We start from the raw sequence: 17,691 nt of genomic DNA, 5'->3' as shown, positions 1-17,691 counted from the left end.
CTTAGAGGGTCTAACCCAATGGCCAGCCAGTTTCACCTCTGGCTTCAAGAGGCCAAACCAAGGCAATGCTTTGATCATCTGGAAGGTCCCTTGTAGTGAGCATCCATCCTTCCCAGCAGTCCCTTCCTTGGGATGGACTTGGGAAGGGTGGCAGAGATGTTCAGAGCAAGGGCGGTTGGGTCAAGAAATGATTGAAACTTGGCCTTCAAAGAGACTGCAGCAAGGATAAGAGGAGATGGGCCTTCATGCAGGCTGGTTTGGGATGTATCCCTCTGTGTTGTGAGAGATGGATGTTAAAGAGGGGAAGCGGGACAAAACCCTGTTGGAAGGGGGTGGCAATAATCCATGCAGGAGCAATATTGAGCCTCTTGCCTTCTCCCCACACAGGCTCTTTGGCTTTGTGGCCAGGAAGCAAGGGAGCACTACAGACAACATCTGCCACCTCTTTGCTGAGCTGGACCCAGACCAGCCAGCTGCAGCCATCGTCAACTTTGTCTCCAGGGTCATGCTTGGCTCTGGCCAGAAGAGATGAGCTGGCACTTGCGGGTGATTCTTGAATTTTGGAGAAGGACTTGGAGCTGATCCGAGAAGGAGTGTTAGGAAGTGCATTGTGGGAGAGGGAAGTGAATCGGGGGGAGGGGGGGGGAAGGGTTGGATTTTTGGAGGAAAACAGCAAACAACAAAAAACCACCAACAAAACCCCTAAAAACTCAACACAAGCCAAACACACACGTAGAGGAACCAAAGCCACGCACCTACGAAAGAGAGCCACGAAGTCACGCCAGACAGGATGCATGTCCCATTGCAGGGAAGGTGACCAAAGCAAAGGCGGCAGTGAGAGGTGTGTTTCCAGCTTTCAGCATCATGGCCTCAAGTGGTGACAGCCATTTGGGACTGAATGTGGGACCATGACTGGTGTTTTCCATCTGGAAAAAAAAGAGGCAACTAGCAAAACCCATGGAAGAAGCTTCATCCCAGCAGCTCCATCTGCTGTATGTTTGAACTGACCTGTAGGAGATAATGGCATGCACTGCATCTATGGGACACCAGAGGAGATGCTCTCAGAAACTTTCCCTTGTCCAGCTGCAGAGGAGGGTCCTCACTGGTCCCTGTGCTTCCCCTAAAACCTGCTCATGACCTGGTAACTTGCTGGGGGCATGGGGAAATTGATCCTGAACCTTCCAATCCCTGGGGAACTTGGCCATGGGCTGACCCTTGCTAACCCAGAGCCCAGCATAATCACAGATGAGACGCTGTGAGCCCACCTGGAGGTGGGGGGGTCACGCTGTTTCTCCACTTTCCCCAGGGGTTCTTGTGCCCCCCAGCCTGTGAGGAGGTGTGGGGGTTCCTGCCACCCAGTGCCTGGGAAAGGTGGATACTCCCCAGGAACCTGGAGGATGCAGAAAGTTGCCTCCTCTCCCATCTTCCCCTTTTCCTTCCTGTCACTAGTCCCATTTGACAGTTTTCTCCTGCGGCCTGTCACATTCTCTTAACACTAAAAAAGCAAAAGAGAAAGGAAAGGAATAGTTGTAATAATAATAATGATTATAATAATAGCGGATGCTGGCACGGGTGGGTTCCCTGTGCAAAGCAGCAGACCCGTGGCTACCCCTATCTAGCTCTTCGGAGACACGCAAGCGGTTTTTAAATTGCATGGACATTCAAGTTGCACGAAAGGCAAATGACTACAAGTAACTCAGGCGCTTTTTTTCTCCTTTTGTTTTGGAGGCCACGTTAAAAAAACAAAGAAAAAGAAGGAAGAAAATAAAAAAAAAAAAAGTAAAGAGACCTGCAGTGGCTGGGCAGCTTTGGCTCAGTGGGGAGGTAACAGGTCCTCTGAGAGCCACCCTGGTTGACGCATGTGTACCCCCTAAACCATCTGGTTTGAGGCTTGTGCCCCTGAAATGCACCATAGTTTTGCAGTGATTTCAGTGCTTTAGCTTTCCCTTAGGTAGGTGAGGAGGGCAAGTTGGGTGGAGAGAGGGGCAGAAGGCCCCTGTGCCACTGCAGAGGGAGAGGTCATGGTGGGGGTGCAGCAGGTGGAGGTCCCAGCCCTATGGTGCTGGGGAGGGGGCAGAGGATGTTTCAGTCACATGTGCAGGTTTAGGGCAGGGGGAATGGTCCAGCTGGAGCTGTGGGGTCATTGCTGAGCCCTCTGCTGCCAGTACGCCCCCTGAGAGGTTTTTTGGGCAAAGTTTTCAGTGCAAAGTGGCCCAGATAGTCTTTTGGGGACAAAAATTAGACACGTAGCACTGCAGTCCCCTGGAGAGCTTGTCTCCCGTGGACCACCCTTGCCTTGATAGCTATATTATATATACAAGCTATACTGACAAAATACTGTAAGCTAATGAATTTTTAAGGAGGAAAAAAAAGGTTAAATTTACGCTCCAAAAATATTTATTTTTGCCATATCGCTTTCTGCGCATCATATCTCCCCTACTATATCCCCCCTCCTTCCCCTGCCCTGGGGAAACACCTGCATGTTAAAAGAAAATCCGGAGCAAGGCAAAGTACAGATGGGGGAAGAGGCGGGGGCCCCTGTGCCGGGGTGGCTGTGTGACGGTGCGTGTGTGCGGGGTCTGTGTGTGTGTGTGCGCGGGGGAGTGAGCGGCGTGGGCGGCCGGACGGGGCTGCAGGGCTGTGCTGATGTACTGGAGTGTGAAAGGAGGGGTAGCGAGGAGTTGGTTGTGAGATGGTGGTGGGACAGGAGGTTCTGGGGGGGGGTTTCCCCCTCCCTGGCTCCCTGGCCACACAGATGCAGAGATCTTTTAATTTTTGATGCTTCCAAAAAGTGATTCCCTCCTTCTGCGAAATTCAAGCGAGACAAGAGACGATCTCACCCGTAATCTCCTCACCCTGCCATTCACCCATCAGAGAAAACACTGTGTTTATAGATATATAAAGATATATTTTTGAAAGCCTCTATTTTTCAGACTTGGTTTTCTCACTGCTAAGAAAAGAGATTATAATAATGTAATTTTATTTTAATCTGCTGCCTTGGAAACTGGTGCTTGGAACTCCTATTTCTCTTTTTCTCCCCGTACAAATGAAGCAGATCTAAGCACCCCAGAGATGTTGCATAGAAGCCAACCTCAGCAGATACCTGCCAATAGCATCACACTTGCTTCGGGCCCTGAGCCTCTCCCGGCTTCCCCACTAACCCACTAGCTGAAAATTTAGACTGTATCCAAATCTCGAACACTAACAAAATCATCTGATGATTGTATTGTTTTTTTAACACACAGCTAGTCACCTTCCAATGATGTAGCCGGATGTTTATCAGCTCCCTTTAAAGGCACTTTTTTCCCCCTTTAGTTCCTTTTTTAAAGAAGGTTTTAAGGTGTAACAACCCTTTCTGTCCCCGGGAGAGACCGTCAGCAGCATTTAGGATTGCCCAGGTCCTGGGGCTGGCGGGGACCTAGTGTTGATATTTTTTCCTTATGAAAGGGACAGGAAATACTCTTTGGGTTTTTTTTTCAAGTGCAGTCATACTATTTGAGATTCAAGCTTGCACGAGTTAAGCCCAGCATATGTTTTGTTGTAATCACACTGCCGTTGTCAGCAGCCGGATGGTATCTCTCTCTCGCTCACACACATACACACACAAGCACACACACACACACACACACACACACAAAAACAGACACATCACTCCTTCCTGCACAGAGAACTGCATATATTCTTGCCAAAGATATCCTTAAAAACGCACTTTCCCCCATATATATATAGATATATATATATTATTTTTTTTGTGTGTGTGTAAATTTAATGTACGTGCCCTTTTTGTGTCAGTTTGTTCTTTGGAGAAGCCCGTCCTGCCTTTGCTGTTGATATTGCTGTCTATTGGGAAATGCTCCCTGGGGAGGTAATTTGCTGTCTGTCCTGCTCAGTGGCACCTGCAATGCACAAAATGTGGGGTTCCCATTAAATGGGGCTGCCTTTGGCTCTGCCCCTGGGAGCTATTTTGGGAAATGATCCATATCATCAGCTGCTGATGGGATGTACCATTGCATGGTCTTCACCAGCCCCTCATCACCGCTGGAGACAGCAGGGCTCGTGGTTTTGAGCAGAGTTTGGGGTTGCTCTGAATGCAACATTTGCTGGCTGCCTCCTGGTCAAATTACACATGGAAAACAAACCAGGTAGGGAGAAAAACCCAACCCAGCCTCTGGGCATTGATTTTTCAGTGAATTCAACCGCCTGAACCAAAGCGCAAAGTAAATCCCCACCCAGCAGGTCGGGCAGGTAAAGAAACCAGTTGCCCCAAAAACCCCAGACAACAGCATCAACAAAAGGCAACCCTTCCCATTGGAGCAGGCAGGATGATCAGACAGCAAAGGAGCCCGCAGGGGCTTGTTTCATTTTGTTCGTTTGTTTTGCAAATTGCGAGGTTGGTTTGGGGTTACTATTTTTTTTTTTCTTTTCCTTAAAAAGGAAAAAAAAAAAAGAAAGAAAAAAGGAAGCAATATGACGTTTCTGTTGGCGGATCCTGCGCCGCTGTGTTATGCGTGGGGTTTATTTTTTTTTGTTGTTGTTGTCTTTGTTACTTTGGGAATGTTACAGATTTATTTGCTAATCAGTGTTAACAAACAGTTTCAAACTTTTAGACTCGCCCATTTCTGTGTATTTATATAGATGGAAAAAAAAATACATTATATTTTGTATCTTTATGCCCATAATGTTGTCGTGCGTGTAAGGATGGCTTCGGTCGCACCATGTCCGTGTGTGAATGTCACTCCGCTATTGTCTTCCCATTGTACAGATGTCGGATTCTTTGCAGTTCATTGTATTGCTTTATAAAGTGGTAAAAACAACAAAAAAAGAACCAGTTATATAAAATATACTGTTGCTTGGAATGCCAGCTTGGTGTTTGGATTGCTGGAAGTGTAACTTGAAATTTAAGGGAGCACAGGAATAAATGCTCTGGGTTTTTTGCACAGGGGGGAAAAAACCCAAAACACGAACCCATATGAAAAGCTGGTGGGTGCTGTTTTCTCTGGGCTGTCGTTCTCCCTGTTCCTCGATGGCAGACTGGGGCCCCCGGACAGACGCTGGGAGGTGGGTGTGGGAAGAAGGAGGGGTTGTGCTGCTGCTTGTCAGCCTCCAGCCGCAGCTTGTGTTCACCAGATGCTGGCTAACCAGACAGCCCCCAAACTTCCGACACGGCTCCAGCTCCAGCTTGGGCTTTTGTTTACCAGCAGGGATCTCTCTGGCTTGCCCTGCAGTCACTGGGTGCTCTTCAAGTCCTGTTGCTTTTCCCATGTTGCCTTTAGGTGCTGTCTGTTCAGCCTTGGTCAACCCTTTTGGGTCCATCTCTCGCAAGGGAACAGGATGATGCTTGTGTGGGGTCTTCGCCTTTGCTGAGATGGCAGTTTGGGCTCTGCTCCCATTAAATACCACTCCCTATGCCTTTCGGAGTCATCCTGCTCCCTTGTGCGTGGCAAAACTTCCCCCAAAGTCTCAGGCCAGGCTTTTCCAGCATTTGCAGAGCATTTCCCAGCATCTGTCAGAGCACTCAGCCCCTGGCTCTCTGGCTCCTCTCCTTCCCCTCCTTGCTGAGTTGGTGGCCAAGACCCAGCCCCCTGGATGGATTGAGTTTAATTATACAAGAAATGTCAGCCAGAGCAGCGGCAGTTTCTCTGGCGCCAGCACTGCTGTGGCTCAGAGGCTCAGAGCTTCTCCTGGGGGCCGGCAGCACTAAAAATACCTCCTGCCTTTTTCTAAAATAGCTGCAGGGCGAGGGGCGGATTGCGGGGGACTGCTTGAGTGGGGACCCTGTGCTGTGGGGCTTGTGCCGGGAGGCAAAGGCAAGAGAGGTAAAAAAGGAAAGGGGCGAGATGGAATGGTTTCTCTGAAATAGCTGTGGGGCTGTGGGTGGGCACCCAAGCAACCAAGTGCCCTCCAAGCCAGGCTGCACCACAGAACCTTGTGAAGTACCTGGCATCTGCCAGCCTTGGCCTCAGTTGTCCCTCGTCTACCTGCAGGCAAGACAGGACCTGCAGCCTCCTCGCCCTTTCTGACACTGCAGGGATGGTATTTTCTTTCCAGCTTCTCTTAGTTTTGTTTCTTCCCTGATTCCTACTGGAATCCCCAGGACCCAGCACCAGCCACTTTCCCATTCCTGCTGTTCCTGCCTGGCTGGGATGGCCACTGCTGGGTATCCCTGGGCAAGGAGGAGAGGCAGTGAGTGCCTGGCGAGGTGGTGCACACAGTCTATTTGTTGCAAGCCATAAACTGCCTCTCATTCCCCCCCGCCTTTTCTGCAGTTAATTCCCCATTTCCTTTCCAAAATTCCTCCGGAACTTCTGGTTTGTGTTTTTCCTCAACATGTTCTTATCTGCCATCCATTTCCCCTCGCCAGCTCTGACAGCACAGGCTTTTCAGGGTCTCTCTCTTTGCAGATTGCTGCTGAACCCAGGCCAGGCTTGTGGTTCTGGTGTGACCATTGGGAAAGGCAGGTCTCACTGGCTTCATGTTGCCCCTGTTGCATCTCCCCTTGTCTATTGAATCCTCACCTTCAGGCTTCTAGATCAGTGCTTTTCTCATTTCAGCCCCAGCTCTGGGGACCTGGGGCCATCCAGGGAGTGTTTCTTGTGGGGCTGTGAAAGGTGACAAAGATTCTCTCTTCTCTCTACCTGCTGTTTCAAGAGAAAAGGATGGGTATGCTGCCAGACAGTCAGGAAACCCTGGGTTGAGAAGCTGTGGTGGTGGGTTTGTTCCTCTCTTCCCCCATTATTTTGGTTGACTAACCTATAAGCAGCCCTCAGATCCGGAGCAAAACTAGGGTCACAGTGGTGGGGATGGAGGTGTTTTATCTCCCTTCACTTTTATTCTTTCCCAGGCTTCTCAGCAGTGCTGGGTACCCTCCAGAATCGTCCTCAAGGGAAACAAGAAAGTATGATACACTATGGCTTTTCCTGAGTATCATGTCTGGGCAAAGGCCAGGAACCAGACAAATTCCACAGGATGGGAAGGGTGGAGCAGACCTCATGTGGGCAAAAGCCACCCTGGGGCTGGGGTTACCTGTGCTCATGCTATGCCCTTGGGAGCAGAAATGTCTCCTTGTGAGCTGCAAACCCTGCTGTGGTGTCCAGGATGCTGCTGCTGAGTTACTGCTTCCCTGGGTGGCTCAGCCACTACAATGGGGACACAGATAGATTGATAGAAAGGTAAAGGGCCCTTTGCCCAACTGTCTGGGGTTCCTATGGCCACACAGACAGGGGCTGAGCAGCACCAGACCAGGAAGAGGGCTGCCATCCAAGCCAGCAGGGCCTGGTGAAGTCCATCATAAGAAAAGGAGGAAGAAAAGACAGCCCAGAAATGACTCTGGGGACATCATCATCAACCCAGGAAGATGCTACTGCTCAGAGAGGGGCATCACATGCAGCCTGTGGTACAGGAATTACCCACTCTCCACGGCTGTGGTGGACATGAAAAGACAACAGAAAGGAATTTGGGTTAAATATGATAGAAAGAAGGACAGTGTGACACTCGGGAATGGTTGATCTGGGGAGGGAGGGAAGGCAAAACCCTGGATGTGTTGGAGGGAGAGAGGGAAGGAGAGAGGGAGGACAGGGGCTGGGCTGGTCTATCTTCAGAGCAGAGCGATTGGAGAAGGGTGATGAGTAGGACTGGGCTGTCCTTCTGCTTTGTGAGGTTCTGGCTCCATCTACAGGGATGTGTCTCCAAGTGATGGAGGCCTCGGACTGCTGCACGCCCAAAGCCGGGCAGGAGGTGATGTCTCCTTGCCTGCAGCCAGCTTCTTCTGTGGCTCCTCTCCTAAGCACGCCTCTGAATTGTGCTCCTGCTGCTCTGCTCTTATCTCACCTGTACCAACCCCGGACACGTGGGTTTGTATAGGTAAGGAGATGTCCTGAGATGGAGAGATCCTCAGAGGCAGATGGGTTTGTACATCCCTGAGATGAAAGGGCTGGGAGCCAGCCCGGTGGCTGCAGTCAGGGGCACTTTGAGCTGGGTGCAGAGCACTCACTCCCAGCACTGCTTCTCCCAGACTTGTGTGCTTTGCACAGCCTCTGCCAGAGCCTGCTTGCCTTTCACATGAGTGCAGCCCAAAGACTGTCCCTGTGCAGGGCTTCAGTGCCAGCAACTCTTCCCACCCCATAGCAGTTCCCTGCAGCCTTGGCTCCCATAGAACCATGTAGTCCAAGCAAATCAGGCAAGCAGCCTAATTCAAAAACTTAGATGAGTCAAAGTAGCACTAGACAGGTCTCTTCTCCCTGGTTAGTTGATGCTCACCATATCCAGCGGCATGCCCAGAGAAGGGCAATGAAGCTGGTGAAGGGTCTGGAGCACAAGTCCTACATGGAGCAGCTGAGGGAGCTGGGGGTCTTTAGCCTGGAGAAAAGGATGACCTTAGTACTCTCTACAACTACTTGAAAGGAGGCTATAGCCAGGTGGGGAGAAATCTCCTCCCCAGTTACAAGTAATAGGACAAGATGAGATGGCCTCTAGTTGCTCCAGGGGAAGTTTAGATTGGATTGTTGTGGAAAATTTCCCCACCAAAACGGTGGTCAGGCATTGGAACAGGCAGCCCAGGGCAGTGGCTGAGTCACCATCCAGTGAGGTTTAAAAGGTGTGTAGATATGGTAGTTAGGGATTTGGTTACGTGGTGGACTTGGCAGTTCTGGATTAATGATTGGACTCAATTATCTAAGGATTTTAGGATCTTAGGATCATTTAGCATCCAACCTAAATGATTCTATGATTTTATGTCATTGTCCTTCCTTGGATGCCCCTTGTGCTGGCAGTTTTAGGCAGACATGAAGTAGTGACAAAGAAGAGTCCAGGCGGTCCCAGCATGCTACAGCCAGGCTAAAGAAAGCGAAGTGAATCATGCAGGGATGTGAAGCAATTTGTTCACAATCTCTGTGTCCCAGCACAGGGCAACAGTCTTTTTCTAACATGCTCAGTGGTTCTTCATTTACCACCTCACTCATGCTCTGCCTCATGTCTGCTTCCAGCTACCTCACAGATGGCCTCTAGCTGGCTTTACCCACATGTTCTTGGAACTGTCCTCTGCCTCCTCATGCCTTGATGGTCACAGGGTGAGTCACACCCTCCTGCCTCTTGGCTGCCATCCCAAATTTGCCCTGTTCCATTGCTTTAACCTCCCATCCTCACACAGAGCTCAGGCAGAAACAAGCATGAAGTTTGTCTCCAGTCAAAACCAATCCTTTCTCACCCATCACATCACCTGGGGCTGGGGGCATCACCATGTCTTAATGACAGTTGCTCCCAACAGAAGTTTCCCAGTCAAAGGCAGGGAAGAGAGCATTCAATCACAAAATGGGAGTTATCCTTTTGGATTCCAGGCTCCCTCCTCTCCATGTCTGGGCCTGCCAGAGTGAAAGCACAGAGGAATGTGCCTCTGTCCTGACGACACTGTGACAGCTGTGAGGCTTTAGCATGGGGCATCTTTCTAGCGGTGGTAACAAGGGGTCCTGCTCTGAGCTTTCCTGCCTGTGTCAGGGCAACAAACGTGTTGCAGGTTGTGATGGTGCTGGGCAGCTGGCAGAGTGCATGAGTGAAACACACACACAAGCGTGCTCACATGCACGTGTATTCACAACAGGAAAGAAAACACCCTTCTGATCTCTTTTCCCTCATCCCTCCTAATTCCAAGACACAGCACTATCTCCCATGTACCTCCCCTCTCTCTCTCTCTACAAGAATAAAGAAAAAGAGAGAGAAGGAAAAGAGAGGAAGTAAGAAGCAAGCAAGAGTGCGGGGGAGGAATGAAATATTTGCAAGCTCATTGTTTTAAGCCTCCAACAACTGGATAAAACAAGCCACCAGTGAGCAGCTTCTCATGACTGTGCACAGTACCCTTGCCAGAAGATCCAGGCTCTAATGAAAACAGCATGTGGGAGGGGACATTGTGGTGAATCAAAGCAGAGTGCAGCAGCGACCTCGGCCGTGGCACAGCGCAGCTCTACTGGGATGCACTGCACTCACTCAAGAGGGCTGGGGGGGAGAGAAGAGTGGTTTATTGCTGAGGCACCTCGTTGTCTTGGCTGTCTGTGGGGCAGCTGTGTGAGAGCACTCTCCTAATAGGAGATGCTTAGCAAGCGCCTTTGGCTTTGCTGAGATCTCAGTTTTTCCAGTGCTGCCGGGTATCTTGGTTGAATCAATCTTGCCTGCTCCTCCAGCTGAGAGAGCAGGGGGAAGATACTCACCCACTAGCCTCGGGGTAATCTTGAAAGGCTTCTGCTCTTGTGGGCTCCCTCTCTGGGCTTGGATTTTGCAAGTGCACTAGGTTGAAAAGGGCAAAAACAAGGAGGAAAGCCTGGGTGGAATGGGAGAAAATCGTTATGGTTATTCTCCCTTTGAGACAGCTTGGATTGATCTCAGGACATGAGGAGTGTCTCTATGTTCCCTCTAGGATTTTACTGTGGTACTTCTCAGGGTCTCTAGGAGATGCCTCACTTGTGCTCACTCAGGGTGGGAGGGAAAAAATGAGTGGACAATTTGCTTAGTGCTGTTTTTAGAGACTTTTTGATGTATGTTCTCAGCCCTTGTTTCTGGCACTTCAGGGAAGATGCTCCTCTTGCTCCTCAGCTGGGGAAATGGCGCTCAGGAGCCACTGGGACCCTCCACAGCTGAGAGAAGAGGCTTTTTGTGGAGGCAGCAATTTCCCTAGGAGCACCGGAAAGGTTTGTAGGACATGCCTGGGATATCTGGGACATGTGGAGTAGCCAAGCTGACATTTTGGCAGAGTGCCGCTCAGTAAGACGTGAGGAGAAGCAGGAACCTGTGCCAAGGCTCTATTTTGAAGCAGCCCCCTTGAAATCTTTGATATGGATAGCACCGAAGATAGGGTTTCACACGTCTTTATAGCTCACACTTCCACGTGAGAGAAACCTCAGCCTTGCCCCATCAGGCTGCTCTGCGCCTCAGCCAAGCAAAGGCCATCCTTCATTCCCAAGGACCCCCAGCTCCGGCCTCAGCCCCACTCAGAGGGAGATCCTAAATACCTTCCAGACAGGAGAAAATGCTGGGCTGTGAGGTTTCTCAGAGCTCTGGTGCTCATTCCTGGCTTCCCTCCTCTTCACACTGCTGAGAGCTAGGGAGACACCTCCTCTTTATGATGACCCAGGAACTGCTGCATGAGGGAAAGAAAAATGATTGTACAGAGCAAGGGGTGTGAACTCAGGGACCCCAAATATAATCCTCCTGGTCTCACAACCTCCCTGCGAAGTCAGCATCCTGTTGTCTCATTTCTGTTCTCTCTCTCAACCTCTTTTTAACCAAATGTCCTCTCAGACCCACTAGTCTTTGGGGAACATCTGTGGTGGAGATGCTGAAGGGTTTGGTTACACAAGTCCCAAGGTGATACTGGAAATCTGAGCTTTTGTGGCTGCTTTCCTCTGGTCTCCCAGACGCTCTCCCACCCTTTTTGGTTTCTCCACTTCTGTGGGACTTTTTACAATCCGGAAGCCATGCGCGCAGAAGGCGGTGGGTGTGCTCAGAACGCAGGCGGCTCCTCCTTGCCAGCACCGTGGGCTCACACCACTAGAGGTCGGCCGGTCCCCACCGATGGGACCTCTGTAAGCCAAAGATGACTGCAAACAGCCTGGCTATTGGAGCTTTGTGTGTGTGCGTGTCTCTGTGACAAACACTTCCTCTCCTCTAGGCATTTCTTTCCGGCCCGGACCAGCTTTCCAGGCTTGGCGCTGCTCCTCTTCTATATTGGTGTATTTATTTGTCACACTAAAAAAAAAAAAAAAAAAAAAAAAAAAAAAAAAAAAAGTTAGGTCTTTAAGGGCAGAAACGGGCTGGAATAGCCAGAGTACCAGATTTTCGCCCGGCCACCATAAATACAAAGACTGTTGCCCCGACCTCACAGAAAAAGGTGTGCTCCTCCATTGCCCAGGGACCTCCCGGAGCTCAGGACCTGGTCATGCCCTCAGGACACTTCGCTGAGCATGAAACTCTTGGAAACTCTTGTAACCACCGGCTCTGGGTCCCACCTCCTGTCAGTGCGATTAGGATTAGGAATTCAGAGCAGGGAAACAGCCAGGGGCTCTAATGAAAATCCAGCTCCTCCTTTGCTCAGTTCTATGGAGCATCTACATATAATACTTGCAGTCTTTACCCAGTTCCACAAAACTGTGAACAGCCAGCATCAGGTTTGTTGTGAATGTTGTATTAATTGGATAATGAAGGAGGGGAACTTTGCTACATCAACTACTCCCTGAAACCATCTTTTGTACTACTCTTCTCATCCTCCTGTCTTGGTGGCTTGTGGTGACCCCAGCTCTTTTTCTTGGCACTTTATCTAAATAATGTAAGACATGACCAGCAGAGCTGCACTGCTCTGTTGGAACCAGAAATTTAAGTACAATGAGGCAGAAAACACCAGCAAGAGTGCAAATGACTTCTTGGGCCAGCAGCCAGCTAACCTGGATGGAGATGGGCTACTGCCACAGGCAGCCTAGACCCACACTGCTTCATTTATGTGAACACGATGATTTTCCTCTTAAAATTCAAGATCTCTCTCCCCTTTATAGAACATTTTAGTCCCAACTGTTTGCACAGGAGCTTTCCTATACTGTCTGCCCACAGCTAGACTCAGTTTGAATAATCTGGTTTTACTTTTGGTTCTCTATAGGCTGCTTGTTTGGTTGCATGTCCAGGGTTGTATCTATTAGTGTCACAGGCTTCTCAGTGGTCTTGCAAGATGCTATACTCTAGCAGTGTTGATGAGCCACAGTTCCAGTATTTTTCACCAGATTTTCAGGTCTCAGGGAGTTTTTGGAAGGGGGATGTAGTTCCCTTAGTTACCTGTCTAAGTTTTAGGTCACTGCATGAGTGAACCACGAGGAGGATGTGACTCAGCCTCCCTCAGCCACAACGAGTCCCTCCCTAAATGCCTCTCAGATGTCTCTCCTTTAGGAGAACAGCTTGGTACCCAAGACCCAGTTTGATGCATGGCTCAGACAGGCTGATCCCTGTCCAGTGCTTCCAAGAAGTCAGCAGTCCAGAGGCTTCCTCCAGTTTCTGGGCATTCAGTCCTGCCAAGCCTTCTCCGAAGAGCTGGTGATGACACAGTTCACTTCACCGAAGGGGGGAAGCCAGCCTAGCTCCAAATGTCATCTGTGCTAGCCACAGGGAAGTGGGTGAAAGAAACTGCAAAGCACTGGAAAATTGGACCTCTCCCCTTATCATTACTGTCCCAGAAGTGGAGGGAATCTCAGGGGATGGGAGTCAACATTCTGCTGCTGGACTGAACTCAGTATCTCAATTCTTTCATTTGTTACCTAAACCAGGCCAATGTTTGTAATTTTTGGAAACTTATTTCAGATAATCATAACTCCACGGTACAAAGAAAAAATACATTAAATAAATACCAGCATGTTTTGTGACACAAACCCCAGATATACTATATGGAAAATATAACCTCCTTCCATCTGGAAATGGCTTGGGATTATCTACTTTTTCTTGTAACTCATTTTCTATGTGTCTCTACTTTGAGAGTGATTTACTGCAAACATCTCTGGGTTTCTTTGCTGTATTGATTCATAAGAATTCCTTTCACAATGAAATCACATTTTCCATGCACCAAAAAAAAAAAAAGTCAGATAGAAAATGAAGAATATTATTGTAACAGGAAAATAGTTAGGACAAAGAAAGCTTATAATTTTGTAAACAGAGGTTGGGAGGAGGCATTTGGGATTGAGTTTCTGGGCAGTGATTCAGAGGGTTTTTCTTTTCTTATTCTAAAGACTCTACTGGCAAGATCTACAGCCCTGAAAAAAACCCCAAAAACATAAACAATTGTCCCTCCAACACGAATTTGATAGCTTAATTAGCAGAACTGAGAATTTGATGAAGGACGTGCTGAGGAACCTTGGCCATCTTGGAGAAGTGTTACAAACTAAGAGGTCTTGTCTGACCACTCCCAGTTTGCCACTGGGGAGTTAGATACTATCTTCTACTTTTGTAGAATGTTTGAGTGACCAAAGCCAAAGGATTTCGTGCTGCAGACAGGATGGTGTCACCCATCCTGGGGGGGCAAAGAGGAGGCGAGGAGAGTGTGTTCCAACTAAAATGAAAGTTTTTGGTTAAAATCCATTGGGGAGAAGAAAGGACAACAATCTCTTTCCCCTCCCATTAGTCACAGTGAGTAACTGGGAGAAGGGAGTGATGGTTGTGGAAAGGAATGACATTTGGCTAAGAAAACCAGCTTATGTTATTTACAAACACTTAGCAAAGCAGGTGATTACTGATGTTTTGCTTGTTTAAGCCATTCTTCTCTTTTGGATAACCCAACATTTTTTTGTGAAACAATTGGGAAAAATATGCAGGAAATTGTGAAATTTTTTTTTCTGCTATTTTTGCCTGTTTCTACAATTGCCAGCAATGACCAATTTGGTTTCTAAACACTGCCACTCTGCTTATTGAGAAGGCATGTGTGGAATGGCTCCTCCTGAGGGAACTATTCTGTGCTGCCTGTGAATCTCCACTTCAATGCATTTTGGCAACAGGGAATGGAGAGAGAGAGAGAGAAACTGGCAAACAGCTTCTGGGCAGCTCCACACAGCTCACCTGGAACTGATTTTCAAGAGACCCATCTTCATCTGATATAAATCAATACAGCTCCGTCGTCTTTGCTTGGTTGGGTCTTTTCCAGAAGTCTTGTGTCAATGGCGGCAAAAGGTTTGCATGTCAGAGGTGGTCTCTATGTCCCAGTGTTCTGCCTTTACCCCCTGAAGCTGTGTCCTCCAGGATGGCTGGAGATGCTTCTGAGTTCTAAGCATCTATTTCAACCTTCTACACTAATGGGTGACAAGTACTTTGCTGGGAGATTTTATTTGTCTGCTTGGGCAGAACCAGGGAAATTCCTTTGTGGGGAATATGACCCTTCTGGGTTCATTGCCACTGACATGTTTGAAGCTGCTGATCTGGGGAATCTGGGGCCTTTTAAACTCTGGCTCTCATTTCACAGCTTTTGTGAGCTGTCTTAGAAAAGTCTCCAACCCTCTCGTCCAGGTTCACCACCTCCTTTCCCAGCTGTAAAAATAACCCAGGGTGGGATGGAGACCTACGCCCTCTCCCCTTCCCATGGACATCATCTGATATCGTGGTGGATGGTGTAAGTCAGCTTTGTGGAGGTGTCATGGAATTTGGCTGCAGAAGGAACTTGGTTATTTCTGTCATTCAACAGTGCTGTGATTGCTGCCTGACACTGGCGAAATCAGCTAATTTTATTCAACCAACATTGAAATTCAAGATCTCTCCCTGAGCTCTGCTTGGATGTCCTTCCAACTGTCTGCATGCCCCTGTTCTGCAGACGGCTCCAGCCACCTAGGCATGGCCAGTAAGATTTCAAACTGATGATGAGGGTTAGTTCTGACCTAGGTAGATGTAGGGACAATTTGCCTCATATCAGCTTGGAAAAATTCAGAAATCAAATTATTCTTTGTGTTTTGCCTCCCTCCCTGCATCTGCAGGGAGGATATTTGTTTCTGTCAGCTGTGATCCAGTAGGATGAAAGTATTTCTGACTGGAGAAAGACTTGGACCAATAGAAGTAAAAGTCCCACATCCATGTGTTCTTGGACCATGTATCTGCTGTTAGACTACAGAGCAGCAATGGGGATTCACCCCAGGCATTGAGGCAGCAGCGAGCTCTTGAAGTCACTGGTCATTTGGAAATATGGGACAGAGAGAGTTCCCTACACATTTGGGTTGAATCTGAGAACAACTGTGCTTTCTCTAAAACTTCCTCTGCTTTCCTGTGCTGTTTTTCCGATCTTCCCGGATGTGCAGGCAGGAATGAGAAAGAATATCTCAAGAGTGAGACACGGGACAGGTTCCATGTCATAGCATCATTTTATCTTCCTTGGAACACTCTTTGGGTTAATCTGTGATCTCTCTCTTTCATTTCCAGTGCAGAATCCATGCTCAGGAAGAGGACTGGAAATCCTGAACTGTGGTAGGAGCAATAAGTTTCTTCTAGCCTCGATCTCACTGCCAGCTGCAAGATGAAACAGTACTTCCCATGGTCACTTGCCAGTACTCTCTGAGACAGATCCTTGTCAGATTTCTCTGCCCTGCTCATCCATCTCAAATCACAGTTGATACACCTGATTTTGACTTGATGAGACAGCTGTAGTTGTGGTGGGCAGTCCATCAGAGAGCTTAGGGAGGCTGCCTAAGTCCTGTGGTGATCTTCATGCCTTTCATTCTTCAGCTCCTTTTCCAGCTTTATGCCCTCTCCCTGTCATTGGCAAGTTTCCACATCCCACCCTAGTCCCAGACAGAGCACTGAACAAAACACAGTGTTGCAAGGGTTTACAGTTCCTCAGCTCATCCCAGCACCTTAGAATCTTTTACTCAGTATCCAGTATCCTTGCATCACTCTGTATCCTTTCACTATTGCATCCTTGGCAACGGAAACTTTGGAAACTTTGCTCTGTGACACCATACTGCCTAGTCCAATTCCCAAAGCTTGTAGTCTCAAGCTCCAAGGGCTCCTTGACCCTTCTCCTGCCATCACTTGTGGTCAGCACCCAGGGTTTCTGAGAGAGGGATAGAAATACCATAATGCATAGAAATGAGCAGCATGATAATATGGGAATAGGGAAATCCTCTGATGATGCATCTTGTGCCCAGGCCAGTGGTTTGGAAAAGGTCCGTCAACTTTGGATGGTTTTCAGTGTCTGAACAGCTAATAACATCCCTGTTCATGTCAGAAGATGTGTCTGTTGGTGGATGTGACAGGAAACGTGTGCTTGTGGTCAGAGCAGTTCCTCCTAATTGCCCTGACTCCATCCATGACCCCGTCTAGGCTTGAGCCACCCATTGTTTTCTCAAGTATCATCTTGTCTCAGCTGCCTTCAGCTCTGAAAAATGGGGCTTCTTGAGCAGTGTGGTTTCTTTGACTGCATGGCAAGGGTTTACATGACCTGACAGTAAGCAATGAAGCGAGGTTTCAGTTGTGCTGTCCTTTATTGACACAAGGCTGGAGTGGAGGAAGATGAGTGCTCCTGTGCAAGCTGGATAGTTTTCCCAAAGCTGCATGTGCACCCCAGTTGTAAAGATGGACTTTGCTTTCTGAAACAGTTCACTTTTAATTTCCCAGTCCCTCCAGTCCTCTCCCTCTGTTTCCCATCCCATGTGCCTGTCAGTCTCACTGTCTGCACAGATGTTTCTGGGCATCTGAGCAAGCAGCGTGTTCCTGCCTGCAAAATGCAGCCCCACAGCTGTGTAGAGAAGAGCTGGGTGGATGACAGTGCCTGACCAGGGGATTTCTCCCTGTGTTGAACCACATTTCAGAGACAGACCCTTCTCCTGACCTGGAGCAGGACTGAGCTAGGCAAAACCATTCAGATATGAGGGATTTGCACAGGTGAAAGTGAGAACCCTCAGGCCTTGGACACAAAAACGTATCTTCTCCTGGGACTGAAAATGGCAGCCTACATGACATCAGACTGATTTCTTGAGCTTCCCCCAGGATAGGGGAAGTAAGCAATCATGAGAGATTTTGCCAGGGCTTCAGTGGGATGAGGATTGACATTGAAAGCCTCATTCTGCCAGTACTGCTTTCTGTTTCCTCCCCCAAGCACTTCTGTGTTCCTTTCTATTGAGCAGGATTCCTGCCCTTTACCTAAGCCTAGGGGCCATTATTAGTGTGTGTGGTGTCATTAAGTATTAGCACACTTGCTGA

General features: G+C 48.6%; 1 protein-coding gene across 21 annotated transcripts in view; it reads left to right on the top strand.

Annotated features, from left to right (window-relative positions):
- TNS1 (tensin 1) overlaps positions 1 to 4,861 on the top strand; it is a 62,243-nt gene extending 57,382 nt beyond the window's left edge. For all 21 annotated transcript variants that reach the window (XM_072932053.1, XM_072932051.1, XM_072932049.1 and 18 more), the window contains one exon: positions 388 to 4,861. In XM_072932053.1, the coding sequence (XP_072788154.1) occupies positions 388 to 532 (145 nt within the window). In that variant the 3' untranslated portion in view covers positions 533 to 4,861. The remainder of the gene's footprint in view (positions 1 to 387) is intronic.
- Positions 4,862 to 17,691: the final 12,830 nt, after the last annotated feature.

This window comes from Taeniopygia guttata, chromosome 7, assembly GCF_048771995.1.
Source record: "Taeniopygia guttata chromosome 7, bTaeGut7.mat, whole genome shotgun sequence".
Taxonomy (NCBI): Eukaryota; Metazoa; Chordata; class Aves; order Passeriformes; family Estrildidae; genus Taeniopygia; species Taeniopygia guttata.
This window is presented reverse-complemented; position numbering and strand designations above follow the sequence as displayed.